The 17,025-nt window shown below is 40.5% G+C and overlaps 2 protein-coding genes across 3 annotated transcripts; both read right to left on the minus strand.

Annotated features, from left to right (window-relative positions):
• Nucleotides 1-2,313: 2,313 nt before the first annotated feature.
• On the minus strand, nucleotides 2,314-5,790 carry OTOR (otoraplin). Its single transcript, XM_015856746.3, has 4 exons — nucleotides 5,636-5,790; nucleotides 5,019-5,158; nucleotides 4,318-4,428; nucleotides 2,314-2,675 (listed from the first exon to the last, which is right to left on the minus strand). Exons 1-4 carry the CDS (start codon nucleotides 5,757-5,759, stop codon nucleotides 2,652-2,654), a joined length of 399 nt encoding a protein of 132 aa, XP_015712232.1. The 5' UTR covers nucleotides 5,760-5,790; the 3' UTR covers nucleotides 2,314-2,651.
• Nucleotides 5,791-7,764: 1,974 nt separating this feature from the next.
• SNRPB2 (small nuclear ribonucleoprotein polypeptide B2) lies at nucleotides 7,765-13,039 on the minus strand. 2 transcript variants are annotated; one of them, XM_085540965.1, is made up of 7 exons: nucleotides 12,907-13,039; nucleotides 12,707-12,754; nucleotides 12,202-12,374; nucleotides 10,376-10,516; nucleotides 9,257-9,310; nucleotides 8,663-8,751; nucleotides 7,765-8,147 (listed from the first exon to the last, which is right to left on the minus strand). In XM_085540965.1, the coding sequence occupies exons 3-7, from the start codon at nucleotides 12,301-12,303 to the stop codon at nucleotides 7,988-7,990; spliced, it is 546 nt and encodes a 181-aa protein (XP_085397091.1). In that variant the 5' UTR covers nucleotides 12,304-12,374; nucleotides 12,707-12,754; nucleotides 12,907-13,039; the 3' UTR covers nucleotides 7,765-7,987. The 2 variants fall into 2 exon arrangements, with proteins under 2 accessions (XP_085397091.1, XP_015712231.1); XM_015856745.2 differs by lacking the exon at nucleotides 12,707-12,754.
• Between the last annotated feature and the right edge of the window lie 3,986 nt (nucleotides 13,040-17,025).

The following is a 17,025-nucleotide window of genomic DNA, read 5'->3' on the forward strand; positions in this document are numbered from 1 at the left end:
TGCAGCATGAACACTAAGGGGTCTGAATGGCAAGCTGTGTTGTTCTGCAACAAGCTTCACCTGGGAACGTGCAGTGCAGAAAGCAGATCCATGTTCAGTGTGAAAACTATTGATTTTTAGCTGTCAGCTCTATACTAATAGTGCTGCCAACTGCAAGCACTCCAAAGTTTCCTACAGACATCTTGTGATCCCTTGCCATTTTTTTTCTCCTCCCTGCTCCAGATCTCAGAGAAGTCTGGGATCACTTGGTTTACTTTTTGTGCTAGTATTGCTAAGATTATGGTTGTTACACTACTTTATGTTTCTAAGGGTAGAAACTTGGATTTGGCTCTAAAAATGAGAGAGACCTTCAAGTAACAATCAGGCTTCAACAATGGGAATTTAAAATTAACCAAGTTTTGTGACATCTGCAATACTGCATACTGAGAATAGAACCAAGCACTGATTAAGAGAATGAACAGAAATGGAAAATAACGCTTTGCAGAGGGAGGGCGTCAGACTGCAATACCTCTGCCCTTATGAGCAGAGACGAGACCTCTTGTGAAGTGAGCACACCCAGCATGCTTTCTTTTCTCTGCTCAGCATCCACACAGTGAAGAGACTGCCCTCTGATAGAGCAGCCTAAAGATCAGGAATGGCTGCATTTGTTATATCACATCCCCGGTGACTACTGAACGAAGTCACAAGTCTCCTTTGGACAATTTAGAAAAGGATCCTGCCAATACATTGCATGATGAAGCTATAAATTGATCAAGCCTGTCATAGCAGAGTTCAGGTTGCAGCAGAGGCCACCAGTGCTTGTGAGATGACAGTTTTACACGATGTCAACATATAAAACAAGTACCTATGACACCAGGCAGACAGATAGTGCTGCAAAGCTTCATTAAATTAGAAGCCAACCGACAGTTGCACATTAGAGACTGAACTCAGCAGACACGTAGGTTCACCAATACAATGCTTTTCCACAGCCAGATGCTTTACAAAGACAACATAAGGGTTCAGTTTGTGAACCACTATCTTACTTTCCTTGGAATTAGGTTGTCAAACAGACACTCTGGTGCCCCCTGAAAGCCCACTAAGTTATTTCCTGCACAGAAAAGATGACCAGACTCTGAAGAGAGCTAAAAAAGGCAAAGAGGAATACAAGGCAAAGAGGAATACATGCTGTTCACACACTGCAACGACAGCCCCAGGCTCACTGTAACTGCTGAAGAAGTCGTATCAGGGTGATAGGCCAAATGTCATCCTTTGTGCATCTCCAGAAAGGGCACTGACGTGTGTGTGCGTCCACAGTTCCTGCTGTATGCATCCTAAACTGGAATATTCTGCACCCCAGCTATTGCACTCATCCTAAAGTTCACCCCGGCAGGAACTGAAAGCAGACATGTGTGCAAGCTCTGTTTGCAGGGATAGGCATTAAGAGTTGTCATGGAGTTCTCTCTAGAGCTCACTCTCCCCTCCAGTGCCGCCCCCTCCCCCCATGGCCATTTAAGGCAATCCAAAGAAAAAGAAAAGAAAGAAAAAAAACTTGTCTCCTTCACTCATTATCCCACATGATATTGCTGCATCAAGGCTAAATACCAACCACACCTTCAACCACAGGTGCATGTAACACACTGCTGTGCGACACAACCTCCCAACCTTCAAGATCACCCAGTGCAGACGTTCACCCACCACCAATACTGCCCACTAACCATGCCCTGCAGTGCCACATCTCCATGTCTGAATGACTCCAGGGACAGTGATGGCACCACCTCCCCGAACAGCTGGTTCCAAAATGGTAGAATTGTTACACAGGAAACATTACCACAGCATCTTTTTTGCCCCTTGCTCCCCATCTCCCCACATACTGCCAGCACAGGGAATGAGGTTCCTTCAGAGAACAGTACGCTGACAGAGAGGGCACAGTGCTTCCCCACCTAGAAAATAGAACCATAGAATGGCCTGGGTTGAAAAGCCACAATGATCATCCAGTTCCAACCCCCTGCTATGTGCAGAGTCACCAACCACCAGACCAGGCTGCCACAGCCTCCTTGGGCAACCTGTTCCAGTGAAAATAAATCCAATATGCACACTTACAGAAACATAAACAATAACAACATCAGGTATTCCAAGCACCCTGCACAGCCCTCCCACATGTGGCAGTACAGAGATGCTTCAGCTTGAACACATCCCATAACTATCAGCATTGAGAGCAGTCTAACACAAAATAATGCTGATGGTTTTGTTTCTGCCAGTTTCTCCACTGCAGCATAACTCCTGCAAGAAAAACAATTTAAATGAGCAAGTCACACATTTGCTCAACAAAAGAAGGGCTTTTCCAATGTTTATTTAATATGTAGTATAAGGTTATGGAAGGAAAATGCAGGTCAAGATGGCACATCTAATTCTACATATAACCTGTACTACTCAAAATAATGCAAAGGCTCATAGAAGCATTCACAGGTATAATAATTTCTGAAGAATAAATCCCACAAGACTATTTTCCTCAGCCAAATCACTGCCTTTAAATCAACTTTTGCACTTGAAAGATGACTTATTTTACAATTACTTATTAAAACATAATAAAGTTGGTGTTCAGTGAAGGGTTCCGAGTTTCTTTGTCGGCATTTCTTGATAGCACCCTGGAGATTGCTCAGCCATCTTCAGCACTACTCACAGAAGAAATCAATGTCCTGAAAGAGAGTTGAAAGATGTTTTGAGATAACTGAAGGATTAACATTCCTTTATCTACCTTCAGGGGATGATAAGTAGATGCAAACACTGAATACGCTAATGTATTCAAAGTACGCTCTCTATAAATTAACTCCACAGAATTCTGGAGAAGAAAGCTTTTCTTTTTCAGCTCCTTTTAATGTGATTGGGATGACATAACTCTTTAAAGTGAATTGAGCGATGCTATGTTCTTTATTTTTCCAAACAATTCCTTTATCTTTTTGTTTCGTATTCCTACATCCACACTTGGCTTTGAGTTGTATGTAACCCCTTATCCATAAACTATTCCTAACCAGACATGAAAAGGATGCCTTAATTTGATTCAGGCTGTGATTCGCTCACTACAGAGAAACCTGACTAGAAAAAAGAAAACTTACATTAACAACTTGTATGCTCACACTAAGCAACATTTGCATTAAGTCCAGCCTATCACATGTAGCTGGCCACTGATATACTAATGTCCTCATTCATGCTCCCATTTAGTGCAGCAGATCCCCCTCTAATATCCCACCCCCATCAAGGTACCTATCAAGTTGCCCACTCGGTGCTTTCAATGGGCAAGAACTGCATGCTGCTTGATCATTAAGCTTTGGGCATCACCAGGTCCCATAGTATAAATGAAACAATAAATGAAAGGCTAGGGAAAAAGGCAGTCAGAGAAGGTGGTTCTCACTCCAGTGGTAACAACAGCAACAGACTTAACAGGTTTGAGGCCAGGAAAGCAAGGTACAAGCATTGCCAGCAGCTTAAGTAAAGGGTAGCAGAACTGCAAACATAAGACCAGCTACAACATTGAAAATGGAAGGCTGGTAGCATTACAGGCATATAAGAGCTGTGCAACAACAGCTTGTGTGCAAAGCAGTACTCTTTAAAGGATACTTCTGGATGAATTGATATGACCAGTTAGAGGTCCATTAAGAGCTGCTTTAAACACTTTTAAATGCAAATATAGTCAGATCCTTTAAGCTCACGTTTGCAACACATGTTAAAACACAATTCCTAGCAACTATTAAACTTCACTTATTTCTCATTTTCAATGAAACCTTCCTAATAATCAAGAGCTGAGATAAAGAGTCCACATACAACTTCAAGGCTATGAGCAATGTGCTATAGGCATAAATAAGTGAGTTTTCACATTCAATTGCCAGGGTCCTGCTTTCACTGAAGGGTGAGAAGGGTGTTCAGGAGTGTAAAACAGAAGTATTCTGACATAAGTCTATATAGACCATTAATAGAAGGTGTTTGTACACGTTACTGGTGTATGCAGTACAATATTGAGTCCCCAAAAAAGAAAACCATTTGCAACACATTGCAAGAAGCTTGGGTCAGACTCTTATGGGGCCTTCAAGCGATGCTATTCCAATCAGTAGGAACAATAATAGGATCAAGGCCTTAACTCAGCATTTGTGAAGTCTACATTATCAGAGCTTATGTTAGGATTTTATTGAGAACGTTTGCCTGCGTAGAGGCCCAGAGATAGCATCCCTAAGCATCCGTGATATGCTACAATCAGCTGCCACAATTATAATTTGTTTTTACAGGAAATTAGCGTTACACAGCCAAGGATAATTATATACAGCTGGGGTTCTGTAAATTCCTTACCGTTGTAGGAACAGTCTTATTTGCTTCTTGATAGACATGTTGTTCTGAGACCAGACTGCGAGGGAAATAACCAACTGTCCCCATATGGTCTTCATACTCTTCTCCATAAACCTTCAAGCAAGGAGATGTATACTTAGGTACATTAGAACAGCCCTCATTTGCTTTAAGCTAATTCATAATTTAGCTAAAAGCAGCTACTTAGCAGCGTTCGTAACTCTACTTTTGGATCTACTAGTTCCCCAATTAACCAGCACTTTCAATGAACTATTATCACAAGTTCTAATACAGATATTTTACAGGTATTTATTTCCTGGAGTAAAATAACAGCACAGTTTTGTTTTTAAGTGACTTCAGCTAATATTAGCGTTTACTTCCTTTATATTGAAGTTTTAAGATTGACTGTAATGAAAGTTTTTCTCCTGTAGTTTCAGTAAGCAGCCGCAGAAAAGAATTGCTGAGCCCTTTAAGTTGAGTTAAATTCATAATTACTGGATAGTTAATGAAGATACTTTAACTTCATTACAAAAAACAGGAGGAGAAAAAAAAAGGCCCTTGAGACTCCTCCATCAGTTCAAACGCTCAATTTGAAAACTAAGTTGCCACTTTATAACCCACAGTAGCTCAATATCAACACATTTTTGTCAAGAAATAAATGCCACTCTACTTCTGGTTTGCTCATATACACAGGAATCTCATCTTACGCTTCCAGCCCAGAATTCTCCAGATTCTTTTTCTTTCACTAGTTTTGAGTAAACATAAATCAACTGCCCTTTTTTAATATTAATGAATCTGCAGTCTGGAGCGTTATAATCCTCTTCTGCTCTGACAAGGGAAATGGTGTCTAGGAAAAAGAAATAAAAAAATCAAGAATGAGAAGGATGAATTTAAAGACATGCTTTTATAAAGAAAAATATGGAAGCGTGTGGATGCACACATGCAAAACCATTTCTACGGGCCAAAGTAGGTTATTCTGAAATTAATGTCTGCCAATAATTTGCCCTGCTCATTTTTCCATAACTCCAGTAAGCAGAATAACAGCTTCAGAATGTGTCATTTAACCCTAACGTATGTTACAATCCTTCTGCCTCTTCTCTGCTCTCACCTTTCACTCATGAGAAGGGTCCCTTAGAAAAAGTCTTTCTGCAGTAAAATGGGATTTGATGCTCCGCATTCATCTTCCCACTCTATTTTAAGTTGACAGACCAATTTAAAGATGAGCTAAATAAGTAGTTTTCTGCCACACCACAGCTTCCAAGCCCCACAACTGGTTTTGAGAATATATTCTCTTCTAATTAAAAATCAAAACTAAATTACTCACAGACACAGTCGTCATCAGCACACAGCTTCTTGCTGGCAAGCTTGTCCATAAAAATCCCAGTTGCAAATGGATTCATTAATCCAAGACACAAAAATAAGATCATGAAATAAAGACGTTGTGTCATTTTTCTTTGCTGCAGCACTTCACCGATGCGCACTGTGCCCAATGATCTCTATCTTTTATGGAACAGCCAAACAGCTGGACAAACACCCCTCGCCAATGGGAAAAGATCAGAGTGACATTCCACTGCAACTAGAGGAGCTGGCGGCAAGAGGGAAACCTCAGGTTACACTTATGCAACAGGATCCTTTCCTAAACTTAATCTGGAGCAACTGTATTACTTAAAAATCTTCAGCCTTCCTTCAGTCACACACAGTCTTAATCTAACCTCAAGCAAAATTTGTTGGAGAACTAGAAATTAAGGCAGACCCCAACAAATAGGGAAGAAAATTATATCCTTTCAAATCCTTAAGTCCCTTGTTCTACACAATCACACACTAACACTTCTAATCCTCCCTGGCCCATAAACTCTCCATGGCAGCAATTTCCTCATTACAGTCTGCAGAAAGGTGCTGCTTCAAAAAGCTAATCTTAAAATCAGTCCTTATAAATGACCAAAAGCAATGCTTTGTCTAAATAAGTCTTAAGTCAGACCTCAATCACCTCACTACACCACTGGGAAAAACACATGCTCTGCAGCTAGAAGCTCACACAGCACACATAGGGAACACACCACACTGCAGCAAGAAGCTACAGCTTTCAGCCTACTTTCTTGTTTTCCAACTGATCTACTTCAGAAACAATAAAAGCCTCAACACTCACAAGGCAGCTACTGTACTCATTTGAACACCCGTTTGTAACACAGTACCCAGCCTTAACACCAGCTGCTTGTCTGAACTACATCTGAAGGAAGCCACACTAACTTCATCCCATTAAGTCTTTGAAAGGGTCGTTAAAGGACTCAGACAAAGCTTTAAAGAACTGAGGAATGGTGCAACATGAAAAGCACGAACGCCACAATACCATTTCTCAAATATGAATCTCCAAGAGCCTGACTGCAATTCTCCTAGACAACACCACGGAAAAATCCAGTGAGTTTCAAAGATATAGTTTAGGTTTTGTTATTCTCTAAAGCTAAAATATCTCTTTTTATGTCTTCTTCCATCTTTCATTACCTGAACAAAACGCTTCAGCTTTTGAAGTGATTTTTCTCAATACTACATTGGATTACTTCACTGCATTTAATGTATTTTGTGTCCAACAAAACCGTTAAGTGCTTTAAACAAAGGGGGGGGGGGGGGAGGAAACAACACCACAATCACTAGGACATGGATTTTGTGAAGCCTGCCTAAAAATAGACTGACAAACTTATCAGCAGCATCTTTGGAAAGAGACAGAAAGCTCTTATTAAAATCACTGCTAAAGACCAGACAATTGGAAAATCAAAGCCGATCAAAACAAAACCACAAGTCTGTCTGTACAAAGACTTCCACTACCAGCCATCACTGTAGAGAAAGTCAGAAAGTCGAACCAAACTGTCAAATTTTAACCAATTTCTACCCACACCCGCATAAATTAAAACCACAGTGATCTATTTCCCTTAAGTGACAAAATTGTTCTCAGTGAAAAGCAGCTGCTCCCTTGATAGTGAAGCTGAAGACAGAGCACTGCATTTGTTCTGAACACACTGACATTTAACATTCCCACTCACGGTTTTCACTTTGAAGACACATATAATTTTCCAGCACTCACTTCTGAGAAATGAAAGTCACCTTAAAAGTAGTTAAACCAATGCCCCCCGTGGAGCAATGGAAAGCAATGATAATGCCTTCTACCAGGACAGGAGCACGCTTACAAAGGTACTCATCAAGATTTAGTTTAGAAAGTAATACAGAAGAAGGCAGCTCACCCTGTCCAAAGACCAATGACATCTCAAGAAGAGCATGATCTCCAAAGTGATGCTACTCCCTCAGCTGCCAACCCTTAAATGAGGGTGAGGAGAGGCAGACCCAAGGCACACTGCTTGCACCTGGGTTAGCCATGCCTTCTCACCTGGTGCTCAATCAGGTTCAGGCCATGACCTAGCAATTCTCATCTGCCAGCCTGACAGATTAATAAGACAGATTCAATGACAGTTTGAGAACAGCATAAGCTGAGTTTATTTTATAAAAATTAGTATTTTAGCACAAAAAGTTACTATTCAGTATATCCACAGAAGTCTTGCAACTGTGCTGACAGCTGCAGCCATTTCACACAACAGTCTTTTCTGCACAGGACAGAAAACATGCCATACTCTCATATTAAAAAAGGAAAAAAAATAAATCAATACAAAGAATTCCAAAGAGTGTCTGGTTATTTCTTAGCATAAGTGATTTTCATGGCATGAGACGGAGTTATCTTGAATCCTTGGAGAGCATCTCGAGCAGCTCCTGCTTGACATTCATTTTCGAACTCCACAAATGCAATGTCATGACGTCCGGGCACTAACCGTACTTCTTTGAATCCAGGAAACCTTTAAAACAAGTTTAAGAAGAGTCAGATAGTGTTTTCTAGTTTGATAATTTACCTCCCTTCAGCAGCCAGAAGACTCTCCCACAAGCGTCTACTAGAATAACAGTTACTATTAACAAAAGATTCAATTGAAGAATTATTACATTTCCAGTCCTTAGAACTTCAGCTCTTTTAAAATATCATTCAGCTGAAGTTATTTAATCAGTCATGCCCATCTGCAGGAGCAATTAAAGCCGTTTTTAAAACTCTTCCTGATGTCTTTAACATTACTCACCAGCTTGATGCACTGCGGATTGACAACAGATAACTTCTATAATCAAAATCAGTTTAAAAAAAGACTTCCATTTTGCACACAGTCATCAGAACTGACATCTGTAAAGCTGGCAGTAACACAGAACTGAAACACCTTCAAAACCTCTCATTTCTATTAATCAATTAGCCAATAACATCAAAAAAACAAGTGCGTAAAAGCAGCAAAAGGATCCAAAGGAAAATTTCCTTCCATTCAAAACTTACTGATTGAATAACATGGACAGCATCATCTCATTTGTTTCCTCAGGCAGGTTATTAAGGAAAAGAATATAGTTTGGTGGGTTATCAGGCACCTGCAAGATAAGAGCAAAATTCAGCAGACTTTCCATAGCTGTCAGCCCCTCTAAATCGGTCTGCATTATTATTTGAATAAAGACTCCCAGATCCCTAGTTTTGGCTGTAACACCGGTAGCTGGGCTTTAGGATCCCTTCATGCAATATGCAGACACAGATCTCAGTGGTTTTTGGTTTTGCTGATACTGCAGTACTCCACCGTACCAGACCTCAGCACTGCCACAGTTCAGACTAACTAGTGCCACTTTAGATTTCACAGGTCATCCAAGACATCTCTACAGGAGGAGATCAGCTTGGAAAAAGGACTTCCTCACCTTCTCAGGTGAAGTATCTGGAAGCCATGATAAACCACCTGCTCATCTACAGCAGAAATGAACTACTGTGTATCTTTGGGGAAACACATCGTTTTACTACAGCATACTATTAAAATTTATTCGTTACAAACTCCATTAGATCTTAAGCTTCAGAAAGTCTAAAAGACCTGCTCACAAAAACAAGCATTACCTGCTGATTCTGCGGTGAAGTCCCAGGGGCACTGCTTGAATTTTGTGTTGCTCCCTAGTAAGTAAGAGCAAAATAGTTTTTAAAAGATATTTGGTTAGAGATAAATACATGGTGATGTGCTTCTGTACAACTCAAGTAGTGTATGAAAGACGGTGTGGACTTATTTTTGTTAAGCTGCAATCCAAGGAACATTTGTTTATGAAATACTTGCCCAAGGGAACCAACAACACGTGGACTGCATTGAATCCCCAAACCAGGTAATCAAAGAATAAAAATTTAACTAATGGCTGAGTCGGCAGATACAGCAAATCACTACTCAGCCATCATTAAATTCAGTTGAGTTAGACACAAAGTAGCTTTTGAAAATGAAGACCTAGACAAGACATGATAGACACAACATGACAATAAAATACAGGCTTCACTGAGGACTCCAGTTTAACAAGCATAACTAAAGCTATTACCATTATAAATAAAAACAATTACTCCTAGGAAATCACTATATAAGAATTGATTTTGAATAAATCCTGAGGAAACTGAATTTTCTATGCAGATGAAGTTATTTTTATGATCACATACGTCTCATTGACAACAAACTGTGTCTTTGCAGAAACAGTAATTAATTAAGACAATATTTAAACTTTGTGCCTTCGTTGTTTTTTTTTCCTCCTGTCTTTGCAAATCAACTGCTAAATATCGTTAGCCTAGGCCAGGCCAACCATTACAGGAGATACATTCCATGCCAGCTCCTTCTCATCTAACTGCAAATGGATCACAATGTTCTACCCATCTACCATTCTACATATATGAACATATACATATTGTTACTTTCTACATTGGTTTATTGTACCTTTGCTCTGTACCTTAGTTTTCATCTTACAACAGGAACGAGGAAAAAAAAAAGCATTAAAAATAAAAACAATAAAATAAAATGCACTAAAGACTATGTAATCATACTCCATCCTGCAGCTTTCATGAGTGCTAAAGAACACTACAAATGTAGAGACAACAATTGAAAGAACTTAAAGTACTTAGTCCTAAAAAGATCCAAAACATTACATTACCAAAAAAGAGGGTGTACTGTTTGAATTGCTTTTTCCCTTCTTTTTGGAAATCCCTTACCTGAATTATCTTTTTATTTGCTGCATTAGCTGACTGTTCCAGAGACTTGGCCTTCTTCTTTTCCTTCCTCTTCTCCTTGTCAGCAAAAGTACCCCGCATTTTAGAGATGATATCAGAGTCTGTTTTGGCATACTGAATACGCTTTCAAAAGGAAAAAAACAACAAAATTGTACTGTTTGTTATACTGAAAATCTCACACCAACTTCACTGAACGCATTCTCTTTCATTCACACAATACATTTGTAGCAACACTGTTTTAAATTATATTTTTACAGAGTACGTAACATGCTAATTATGCCTAATTATGCTAGGCAGGGGGGATAGAACTACATGATCCTTGAGGTCCCTTCCAACCCGGGTCATTCTGTAATTCTGTGATTAATTCTGATTGCAACTAAAGAACTTTTAAAAACCAGGATAGACCTCTCATGAGAAGAGATTACTAATTTTATGACCCTCATTGGAATCGGCACTCTAATCAGCTAACAGCATCTTTACCGTGTCTGTCAAGGTAGCAGATGTACAAAGCTATATAACATCAGTTAACAAAATTGGCACCAGCTGCTACTAAAAAAAAAAAAACCTAGGGGGATAAAGCATCTGGGCCTGGGGGGTGGAGCTGATAAGGTTCCAGTGATCTCAGATCTCTGCAGAAAACTGAGTTCAGTAAAAGTCAGAATAAACAAACAGAATAAACACTTGCCTCAATTCAACCCAGACCGCATAGGTTGTATCAGCAGCACAACTATGCTATTCTTCTGACAAGAGCTTCCTGAAAGTGCCCAAGTGAAAGACAAATGATGGAGCTATGAGTATATAAGGGCACAGCATTACACACATATATACACACGTGTGTATACTTTTACAATCCTATCACTTATTGAAGATTACTCCACCAGCTGAATTTATTTTTTATGCTTTGTCCATTTCTAGACATAGGATGCATCCTGCAGTCAGTATTCAAAGAGGGAAATGCACCTGAATGCTTATAATGCCTTAATGCACTTTAATTCTCTACTGCATTTTACTGAACACAAAGGCCTTTAAGGGTAAGTGACAGAACTAAGCTTGCACAGTTGCTTAGCATACAGTTATACAATTATACAGTTAATTATACAGTCAATAAGTAAACAGAGGTTAAACAGGTGTTTGGTATGAAAGATTATTGTGATAGAAAGATAATCTGTGATAAATAGAAAATGCTCACTGATGTTGAAGGGTCAAAGGAGTGATCTCCAGAGAAAGAGACCTTGCCTTAGTGGTAGTCAGCCCTTAAATGAGATCGGGGAGAGGTGAAGCCAAGCTTCACATGCTTCTGGTAGCACAGCTGAATTACCTTCATCTGTGCTCCCACAGCTGATTCATTGCTTGCCTCAGGTGGTTAATCAGAGGTTCAGGCTGTGATCAACAGTTTCCCATACACCAGGAATTGTTAGATAATCTGAGAGCATTCATGAAAGAAGTGTGTGCCTCAACAAAACAACAGTATAGCTCTCCTTATCGCCCAAAGACACGAGCTGAAAGTATTAGCGTACCCACAGATCACTGAAGTGGACCGTTTGCACATACAAGCCTCCCAAATTAGGAGATGCCCAGTTACCCAAACAGGCTGCAAGTGTGTTTCAATTCACTGTGTGTTTCAATTACTGTCTCTCCAGTGCGCCTCAAGCTTGTATAAATACATATATTTGTCAAGACAGGACATTACTGAGTAATAGCACAATTGCAAGTACATCTAACAGTTAATTCCCAAGGCACAAGTACCAAAACACTGCAACACACCACAGTAATGTTATTTTCCACAGAGAAGGAAGAAAATAACTTACCATCGGTTTCCCATAAAATGGAAAGCCTTGCAGCTGTCTCAGAGCATTGGTAGATGATCCTAGTTCTTTAAATATAACAAAAGCCTGTCCTCTCATTTTCATAGTCTTCAAAGCCACAATGTCAACCACATGACCAAACTGTGAGAATAATGCATATAAGGACCTCTTCAATTCTGTTAACAAGAAAGAAAAAACACAAAAAGACTATAATGGGTTGCACGCAAACGTCTGTATCTACAGAGATAGATCCTCATACAGAGAATATGGTGTCCCTCAGTTGATCCTTGCAACCTTTACCTCACAGCAGTAAGCTACACAAGCTTAGAACTGCTGTACAAATGCATATTCGCCCAGTTTTGGCAGGGAGGTGTATTGGCTTCACAATACTCAGCTAGAGAAGAAACCGTACTAACTTTGTATTAACTTTATATAGGTAAGAACTACACAAAAGGACAAACAGCTCGGCTATGTATGAGCACCACTCACAGCTGCTGCTGACACCCACCACAAACCGCTCAGTAACGCCTGCAGGCCTTGAAGAGCATTTGAAGTCCTGTAGTTAAAAGTTACGATGATAAACAGTTATTGATGGAGGCTCAGGGCACGGCATCAGGGCCAACCAGCCGCCTCAGCGCCAAACCACGGCCTCTCAACAGAGAGCAACGGGACGAAACATGAGCGGACAGCCCCCCCCCACCCCCCTACCTTCTTTCTTAATCTTATCATTGATGTTGTTGATGTAGATGGTGTGGTTCGGCCTGATGTCCATGCTTTAAGCCGGCCGCCGATCAGCCGGCAGACAAAGCACACGCGCAGCCAAGATGGCCGCCGTGACGACGCAGGCCGCAGAGCCGCTCCCGGAGCGATCGATGCGTCGGAATCGCGATGGCGGGCGGCGCATGCGCGGTGCCTTGTTGGTTGGATCCTGAAGGGCTCCAAGATGGTGGTTTGATATTTGATACACACCACAAGTCTAAATAGTGTTAGACAGCAGTTCCCGGCACTTTTCTCTGTTTATTGTTTTATAAGCGACTAACATAAAGCATGTCTGTGAAATCCAGGCGTGAATAATGTATTGAAACGTTTTTTAGAAAGGTATAGCATGTGTTTTATGTGTTGATCAGTAACACAGTCCACATGACTCATAATTTAGTTACAAAGTCCAAAACTACTTACTTGTTATCAAATCAGGGTAGCTAAGGGAATTTGATTGTCTTCTGGAGTGACATAATATGAATGACTTTCTTTTGAAGTCTTTAAGCTGCTCATAGAGAAGAAACTAATGAAAACATACACACAAAAAACCTTAACCTGACAGAAAATAAGGAAGGATTCATGGCTTCTGTAATTCTTCAGTGCCACGCTCATACTTGCTCAGAGTCACTCTAAGCACTGCTGATTTATTCTTGAAGAATTTGAATGCAATAAAGCAGAAAGCCATCCTTTCCTGCTCCTCAGGTGGGATTTCAGTCTGTCTGCTGGTTCAGAATAGAAGCAACATTCATTCCTCAGGCTCCCCCCTAGATTTATTTAGATTACTTTTGTTTTCTTAATCCCCAGAGAGGTACAGTACTATTCTATTCACAAAAGGAGTTATTTGTTTAAAAGTCCATGAGAGCTTGAAGAATTGTACAAACTATTCCAAGTTTCTTAGCAAGAATGCCTCTGGCAACTTAGTAGGCAGTTACAGTACATCACCAATATAATATGCTGGAATCATGCTTGCAACTAACAGGTAGCTGATTTCCAGAGACTCTAAGAAGTGTTGGAGAAGCAAAGCAGAGAAGACAAGAGTTTTTGAACACTGCTTTGTATCCACTGCTCTTTTCCAGTCCCTTACTTGAGATCGAGGATACCTGGCATTGATTTATTATTGCAGCTGTTTGTTATGAAACCTGTAAGAAGATTCATTTTTATTCTTCTAAGAGCAGCTCTCTGCATTAAAGCAAGACGGTAATCAAGAGCAGTGTACAGTGGAAGTTTTGGTCCTGGTTTCATAGCATCACGCAATCTTCATAGCTTTGATTGGGTCCACATGCACATAATAATGCTTCAGACTTTTCACAGTAATTATCCTGCAGTATTAAGACTGTAGCGTTGTTAAATTCACACAGATCTATCTGTATAGAAATGTTTTCATCTCAACAGCGTGGGGAGGAATCACATGCTAGTAAGAAGCATGTGTATGATGTGGGTGGATTTGTCTTCTGTAGTTTGGTTCCACTTTTTGACTGCTCTGTTCTGCTGTGTCAAGCGTGATTATGCAGCACATCAGTAAACACTGGGACATGCACAGAGACAATGGACAAAATGACAGGAAATACAGAAATTCCCAAGCAAGTGCACGTTAGCAGTGCGAGCAGCTGCAAAGTTAACCTGCATGAAACCTCACATTTTAGTCAGAAGGTTGAGCAGCTTACAGATCTATATTCAATTGGAAGGTGCAAAACAGAAAGTATTGTGTCCTAGAAATCTGTGGTTGCTGGTCAGTTATCCTGTCTGCCATCCACAAGTGCAAATTGCCAGAAGGAGCTGAAGAGGCTGCAGTGATTTACAGACTCTTGTTCAAAGGCTTAGGCTACACAGTCTGTCAACTAACAAAGCAAAGTGAATGGACAGTGTGGTGGCAGAAGAAATTTAGTATTGATGAGCATGTGGCAAGGCACTCAGAAAAGAATCACCTGAAGTATTCACAGTGGAGTTCTGAATTAACTATAAACACTCAGGAAGAAGACCTGCGTGATCCTGTCTGGAGGACAATAAAACACCCAGAGGCAGGAAAAGAAACAAACAAAAACACTGGAGAAGGAAAAAAAAAAAAAAATGCACTGCATGAGGTGTTTCATAATCCCTAAACAGATGGTTGAATGTATTACTGTTTGCTCTAAATCAAACAAAACCACACAGCCCTCTGACATTTATTGTTGGCGGTTTATGCTTTTAATGATTAAATACACTACCTGATTGACCTTTCAGTTTGTCTGTACAAGTCAGTCAAGGAAGCTTCACCAACTGAGAGAAGAGAAGAGCACACCACCACAACCAGTTATTTGGAGAGGAAAATTGCTCTGGCATGGTTATAATAAGACTCCACCACCTCACAGGCTGCCCAGGGAGGTGGTGGAGTCTCCTTCTCTGGAGATATTTAAGACCCGCCTGGACACCTACCTGTATGACGTGGTGTAGGGAGCCTGCTTTGGCAGGGGGGTTGGACTCGATGATCTCTAGAGGTCCCTTCCAACCCCTACAATTCTGTGATTCTGTGATTCTGTGTAATATACTCTTTGATTCTTCTCTTGACCAAACCAGACTTTCACCTTACCGAGCACACAGGAGAAAAAGAAGCAAACCAACAAAAGAAAACTACAGCACAATTTCCATTGGCATCCTTCTGGTTTATGACAGCATGAAACAGTTGCATTGCTTTAAAAACAACAACTGATTACCGCAGTTAAATGAACCAGAACTAAATTTTAGATACTTGCTATTCATTGTTAATTAGTTGTATCCAGCATAAGCTGTGAAAGGAGTACATTTTGTCACTGTGTTTTATCAACCATGCTGTAAAGAATAAAAATCAATAGAACTTTGAGGTGGACAACAACAGGTCACGCAATAAAGTCCTTCAACAGAGCCCATGCGAGTTCACCAATGAATGCTTCCCATCTCAGTTTGGTTTCTTCAATTTTTGTGCTGAATGGATTGCAGCAACTCTAAATGCTGTATTCACACCTAAATGTTTCAATTAACTCTGGGGCTGCTGGAAGCCCGCAACAGACCCCTTCCATTTCACACATAAAGAAAATCAGAAAGGCAGGACCTGTACACCTGAGAACATAATGAAACCATTAGCTCTGTTTCCTCTGTGGTCATATTCTTTTTCTGAGTTGTTCTTTCCTTTATCAGAGAGCTTTTCCCCTTCTCCTGCCGGTTGCTCCTACTAATGACTATGGGGCTTTGCATCTTTTCTGTTAGGCTGCTACATCAGTTCCCCTGGACAAAAGATCATCAGAAATTGCAGGTATGCTAACCACCACCCCAACGGAACAGAGAATTCCTCACATTTATTAGATTTAGCATTACAGTAATTCCCAGTTTGTTTGAGTGCGCTAATATGCTGAAAAAGATGAAATGTGGGTTGTGCTTTTAATTTCGTACAGATGGTTCCAAATTAGTTCAGGGTGCTTGGGTTTCCCCTTTATTAGTATTGATTGGTGGTGGTACCATCTGTCCTCGCTAACTTTTTGCTGGGAAAAATAGCAGCACTCTGGTTTGATTTATTATTATTCCTCAGGAAGGTGTGAATTCCTTTCAGTTTGGGTTAATTTTTTGTTTTACTTTTACTGGAATTGACATGCTGGTGTAGTGGATGTGAAGTGACTTACATTACTCTGGGTGTTTTGAGTGAAATACTTTTGAATCCTAATGCATATGAAACATCATAGAGTAATGAAATCAAGTCTGAAATGGTTAGTCATATGAACTTGCCTTGTTGTTGCCTTTCTTTTTCTCTTGCAGAATCACCAACGTTGGAAAAGACCTAAAAGATCATCCAGTCCAACTGTTCACCTATTACCATTAGCTCCCACTAAACCACGTCCCTCAACACAACATCCAAACGTTCCTTGAACACCCCCAGGGTCGGTGACTCCACCACCTCCCTGGGCAGTCCATTCCAGTGCCTGACCACCCTTTCTGAGAAGTAATATTTCCTAACATCCAGCCTGAATCTCCTCTGCCGCAGCTTGAAGCCATTCCCTCTGGTCCTATCAATAATGGCACAAGAGAAGAGGCCAACCCCCAGCTCACTACAACCCCCCTACA

Source organism: Coturnix japonica, chromosome 3 (genome assembly GCF_054131305.1).
Source record: "Coturnix japonica strain WE chromosome 3, WE-NBRP24, whole genome shotgun sequence".
NCBI classification, from domain to species: Eukaryota; Metazoa; Chordata; class Aves; order Galliformes; family Phasianidae; genus Coturnix; species Coturnix japonica.

Bases quoted from the DNA above. Each gene is read 5' to 3' on its own strand.
- OTOR (XM_015856746.3), bottom strand. From the start codon at position 5,759: ATGACACAACGTCTTTATTTCATGATCTTATTTTTGTGTCTTGGATTA. The intron at 5,159-5,635 runs GTGAGTAATTTA...TCTTTTTCCTAG, and splicing joins TGCTGATGACGACTGTGTCT to ACACCATTTCCCTTGTCAGA. The intron at 4,429-5,018 runs GTAAGATGAGAT...CCTTGCTTGAAG, and splicing joins GAGAATTCTGGGCTGGAAGC to GTTTATGGAGAAGAGTATGA.
- SNRPB2 (XM_015856745.2), bottom strand. From the start codon at position 12,970: ATGGACATCAGGCCGAACCACACCATCTACATCAACAACATCAATGAT. The intron at 12,375-12,906 runs GTAGGGGGGTGG...TCTTGTTAACAG, and splicing joins TGATAAGATTAAGAAAGAAG to AATTGAAGAGGTCCTTATAT. The intron at 8,752-9,256 runs GTAATGCTTGTT...CTTATCTTGCAG, and splicing joins CTTCACCGCAGAATCAGCAG to GTGCCTGATAACCCACCAAA.